At 33.0% G+C, this 5,153-nt stretch overlaps 1 protein-coding gene across 1 annotated transcript in view; it reads left to right on the top strand.

Moving 5' to 3' along the window:
* Positions 1-4,903, top strand: part of LOC112463172 (zinc finger protein 512B-like) — a 6,775-nt gene extending 1,872 nt beyond the window's left edge. Inside the window, exons 3-4 of the mRNA XM_025029368.1 lie at positions 3,262-3,564; positions 4,827-4,903. Of these exons, the coding sequence (XP_024885136.1) occupies positions 3,262-3,564; positions 4,827-4,903 (380 nt within the window). The remainder of the gene's footprint in view (positions 1-3,261; positions 3,565-4,826) is intronic.
* The last annotated feature ends 250 nt before the right edge of the window (positions 4,904-5,153 follow it).

The raw sequence follows: 5,153 nt of genomic DNA, 5'->3' as shown, positions 1-5,153 counted from the left end.
GATAAAGAGTTATAAAATGCCTTTGCATAATGCTAGGCAACGAGAGAAAGGAGCTATACGAATCCCGTCGTTCGATACTAAACGAGTCACAGAAATTATATGTTGACACAACGCTAATTGTTTCATGAGCTTGTTAATCTCTATTAAATAATTAAAAACTTTTTGCCAAAGTAATGTAAGTTATATCTTGCTGTTCCGAGAAAAACACATGCATTACGGGTTTTTTCAATTTACTTACGGTGTCATGATCACCGTGGGAAATGAGTTGAAGCGTTTTACGTGCCGCCTAAGCGTCAATTAATTGTAATTTAAACAAATATAATTAATAAATATACTAATAATAAACGAAATTTCGTATTTTACTGTTTATAGGTTAAATTTAAACAATTAAAAGAATTTGATCACGTATCGTAGAGATGCACAAAAGATCATAACAATGGTTGAAAGTACATATTCTATTAAGAGGTTAGACGAAAATGGCGATTCTCAGCGTCGAAAACTCGCGTTTAAATCGGCAAAAGTATCAGCATAGCATGTTAAGCAAGGAGGTTGACGGAGGTATTCTAAACGAGGATGATGCCTCCCCACATTGCCTCCGCTTAGTCACGCTGCTATTGATCAGAAGGCGGGAGCCTACTGCCCCTTCTGTGCATACCCGCCAGCGCTCTGATTGGCCGTCGGCTGGGCTTCCGTACCGCGCGCCGTTCCGACGGAGATGGGTAATAAGTGGGGGTAGGCGTGCCGCTGCCGGAATACCTCTGCAACTTCCTTGCTCATCATGCTTCCTGCGTAACAGGAGCGATTTCTGAGGAATTAAATACGACTCTAAACTCGTTTTGCCGCTGCGCGCTGTTCGAATACCTACTGCAACCTCCTCGCTCATCATGCTTCCCGCGTAACAGGAGCAATTTCTGAGGAATTACAGACGACTCCAAACTCGCGATTCTCGCTTTTCTCACAACTCAAATTTTTTTTCATAATTTTTATGATCTTTCAAGCGTGTCAGCGAATAATTACATAATGTATTTCTCACTATTACTTAATAATAATTTAATACTAATATGTATTGTTCATTAAATTAATATGTACTTATTAATAACATTTGCTTATGTGATACATATGTATCACATATAATTCACGCGTACGCATATATGTGTATATTGCAAGATTAACAATAAGATGATAACAAATTAAAATCAACTGTAATGAATGTTTTATCCAACGAAGTATACCTCGTGATTTCAAGGAATAGTTTGTTTTATTAATTAATAAACAAATTAAATATTGCAGGTACTATTTTATAATCAGGAGAATCTTCGTATATTGCAAAATCTATTTGATCGGTACGAACAATTGCTGTCATGTTGATTTAATATACGAGTATGTAATAATATCCTATCAGTGATTACCGTTGCCGTCGGATCTTTTTTGGTTAAGATATATTAAAAAGATTAATAATACATTGTTTATGCCTTTATGCCAATAAACAATATGCAATTCAAAGATTTTAAAATAAAATGTTTTAAAACGTTATTGAATAAAAAAAAAACAATAAAAACGTTTCCTAAATCAGCATACAAATTTAAAAAAATTCTTAAAAAATGACGTTACGTTAACATTGTTATGTGCCCTTTAACATAGTGCATGATCTCTCGAACAACATTAAACGATAAAAAAGTCTTAGAATATTGTTGCATAATGTTAGCCAACGATTAATAAATTCTTATATGTATTTCTGCAACCACCACAGATATAAACATTATTCAAAAACGACATAAAATATTGTAATTAGCGCTAATGTGATTGCAATATCATTAATAATACATCTCACATTAGAGAAGAAGCTGTGACAGCATAAACGACGCTGCTTTGGAAGCAGGCCTCTCGCTACTTAAAATAAACCTTTAAAAATCAGTTGGAAAAAACATCGAAATAGCTATGAATTTTACGGATAGACGTTGCCGTGCATACACGCACACATGCCGCGCACCGGCGTTCGCGGATTTGGCAATCTTAGGTCAAGGCTAATTTAGAAAGTAGATCAATTAATGGACAGCTGTTCGTCGAAATTAGGTCAAGGCCATGTGTCGCTAGCTTGGCGCGAGAAAAAAAGAGTCTTCCCTATCGTTTATCGCAAATATCTGGGAAACCACCCAAGATATAGAGATGATTCAAAAAGGACTGTTTAGTTTATACTCTGCGCTGGAATATCTTAATTTTGTTACTAACAATTACGTCCTTCCGTTTACTTAACATGATAAAGCGCGCGCGTGCCGTAAAGATCGGGCGCCAAATGATTTCTAACTTTCATAAAACGCTTATATCTCGGCAACCGTAAATGATAGAAAGATGATTAAAGAAAAACTTTGTACTTTATACTTTGCCCTATTGGAATTACTCAATTATATTACTCGCAATTATGTACTTTTGTTTATTAAAGCAATAAAGTGCGCGCGCGCCGTAAAAATCGGGCGCCAAATAATTTCTGATTTTCATAGAACGCTTATATCTCGGCAACAGTTAATGATAGAAAGATGATTAAAAAAAGACTTTGTATTATACTTTGCCCTATTGGTATTATTCAATTATATTACTCGCAATTATGTACTTTCGTTTATTAAAGCAATAAAGTGCGCGCGCGCCGTAAAAATCGGGCGCCAAATGATTTCTGATTTTCATAAAACTCTTATATCTCGGCAACCGTAAATGATAGAAAGATTATTTAAAAAAGACTTTGTACTTTATACTTTGCCCTATTGGAATTACTCAATTATATTACTCGCAATTATATACTTTTGTTTATTAAAGCAATATAGCGCGAGCTGGCCAAAAGAATCGGGCGCCTCGCCATTCATCATTTTCATTAAACGCTTAAATCTCGACAACCGTAAATGATAGCAAGCACATAAAGTGTATTAAGTCAGTATCATTATACATAATGGTAAATATATTGAGATTTTTTAGAAGATTAATTAATTTTACTTTATAGAGAATAACGTGATCTTTTTCTATCTAATGTTTTACTTTTGTATTATTTTACATCGTTACAATGATTAAGATTAATAAACATTTCACATCTTTTTAGTTACTCGAATCTACGTTTTAATTTTCGAAAGAGTAAAAAAATTCTTATTATGGTTTATCTGAAAATATCAAATAAAAAAAGATTGATTTTTCTCTTGAGCAACTTCGACGCTCAAAAGACCACACAGGACAGAAAAGAAAACACAAAGTAAATTATCACGTTTCCTCAAACTATAGGAGTTCCAGTAGCACAGCCTGTTACGATACCCGTGCCGCATCCTATGGCGATAGGTGTTGCACAACCCTATCCCGTCCACGTGCCGGTCGCCCAGCCGATCGCCGTGCCGGTCGTGAAAACCATCGCAATTCCAGTCGAGAAGAAGATACCATATGCGGTGGAGAAAATTATACCGGTGCCTGTGGTAAAGGCGGTGCCAGTAACTGTCGAGAAGCATGTGCCCATTCCAGTGGAAAAGCTTTATCCGATTCACATACCGGTCTACAAGCATATTTACCACCGAAGAAAACCGAGGAAACGCGGTCGCAGGAGGCTATATATTAAGAAAAAGTTAAGCTATAATTATTAGACGAGATTCCAGCGACACAAATAACTGTTAATTCGTGAAACATCTTCCCGTGAAACCGGATGACATTAAATAGCAATAGCGATACAGTAAACTCGTTTTTCTTGAGTTACGAGCCTTGCCGTTATCAAGATCCGTCGTTATATTTCTTGATAATATGTCGAGAGAACAATATTCGTTTCCTAATAGCCTGTCTTCCGTTAACGCCGTTATTGCGTTTATAGATACTTGTTGGCGTGCGTTGTTCATTGTTACCAAATAATAATGTTATTTAATAAAGAGACCTTTTTGTACTATGTGCGTAATATCATTTACCTGTTATTATCCTGTTTGCGAAATAAGATAACAATGTAATAAAATGATGATAATAATAATGAGTTAATAAAAATCTAAATCCAAACAAAGCATAACTAATTAGATTGTAGTTTCCAAAAATTAGTATAAAATTATTTATCAAACGTTTCAAATTTACTATTACATAAATTTACTACTACATATATGTAAAAAGAATTATTAATAACATAAATAAATTTATATGGCCGATATTCATAATCAGATCTTATTTTAAGACCGTCTTAAGTAATACCTTGATGCTAATACGGCTCTGTGATTGGTTAATGACATCTTAAGATTGTACTTAAGACGGACTTAAATATAAGAACCGAATACCGAATGAATACCGGTCTATATATCTTTAGTTATTATCTCACAAGACTTTAATAAATATGAGCATAATAATTTTAAAAGAAATGTACATGCAGATATTTAAGAACCAGATACTATAGATTAAGAAATAAATGTAAATGACATTTTAGATGAAAAAATATATGCAAATAATCATTATGCAAATATATTTTTATGTATTAAACGTAAAAATGATAAAAGAGATGATAAATTACTCAGAGATATATATTATGTATAGAAAAATTATATATAATATATCATGTGTATAAACTATAGGATATATATATATATATATATATATATATATGTAGTGTAATGTAAGTTATAGTGGACCTTCACTTCCTTTCATTTCCGTACATGTAATTCTCACGGACATGTGATCATACGAGATTGTAATAAACTATAAAAATTAATAATTAAAGCATTAACTATTGATTTCAGATCACTTCCCGGAAACTTTTGAATATATCTTTACTTATGCCTTTAAGCGACTCTTATTTGATTTATTATTGTATGAACTGTAATTCATTTTAGATTCTTCGGAAGTGGTCACAGCTCAGTTGAGCCAGCAATTATATTTCCCTTTCAAGCTCGTAGTAGCCAAAGTATGAAAGTATTCATTTTATGCTTTTATTAATTTCGTCCTTTCATATCCATCTCTTTTTAATAATACACAAATAATTTAATCGTCATTTTGCATTGAAAATCATGCATGATTATGGTACATAATAATTTTGATAAATTGATATTAAAATTCTTACGTTTTATCTTAAAAAAAAAAAAAAAGAAATCCTATTTCTCTTTTCCGAGGAAAATACCAAGATCGTATCCTGGTAGACTTTTGAAAGTTTAAAGGGAAAT

The sequence above is a fragment of the Temnothorax curvispinosus genome, unplaced genomic scaffold (genome assembly GCF_003070985.1).
Source record: "Temnothorax curvispinosus isolate PA1 unplaced genomic scaffold, ASM307098v1 QBEX01013120.1, whole genome shotgun sequence".
In the NCBI taxonomy this organism is placed as follows: domain Eukaryota; kingdom Metazoa; phylum Arthropoda; class Insecta; order Hymenoptera; family Formicidae; genus Temnothorax; species Temnothorax curvispinosus.
The sequence above is the reverse complement of the archived record's forward strand: the minus strand, read 5'-3'. Positions and strand labels throughout refer to the sequence as shown.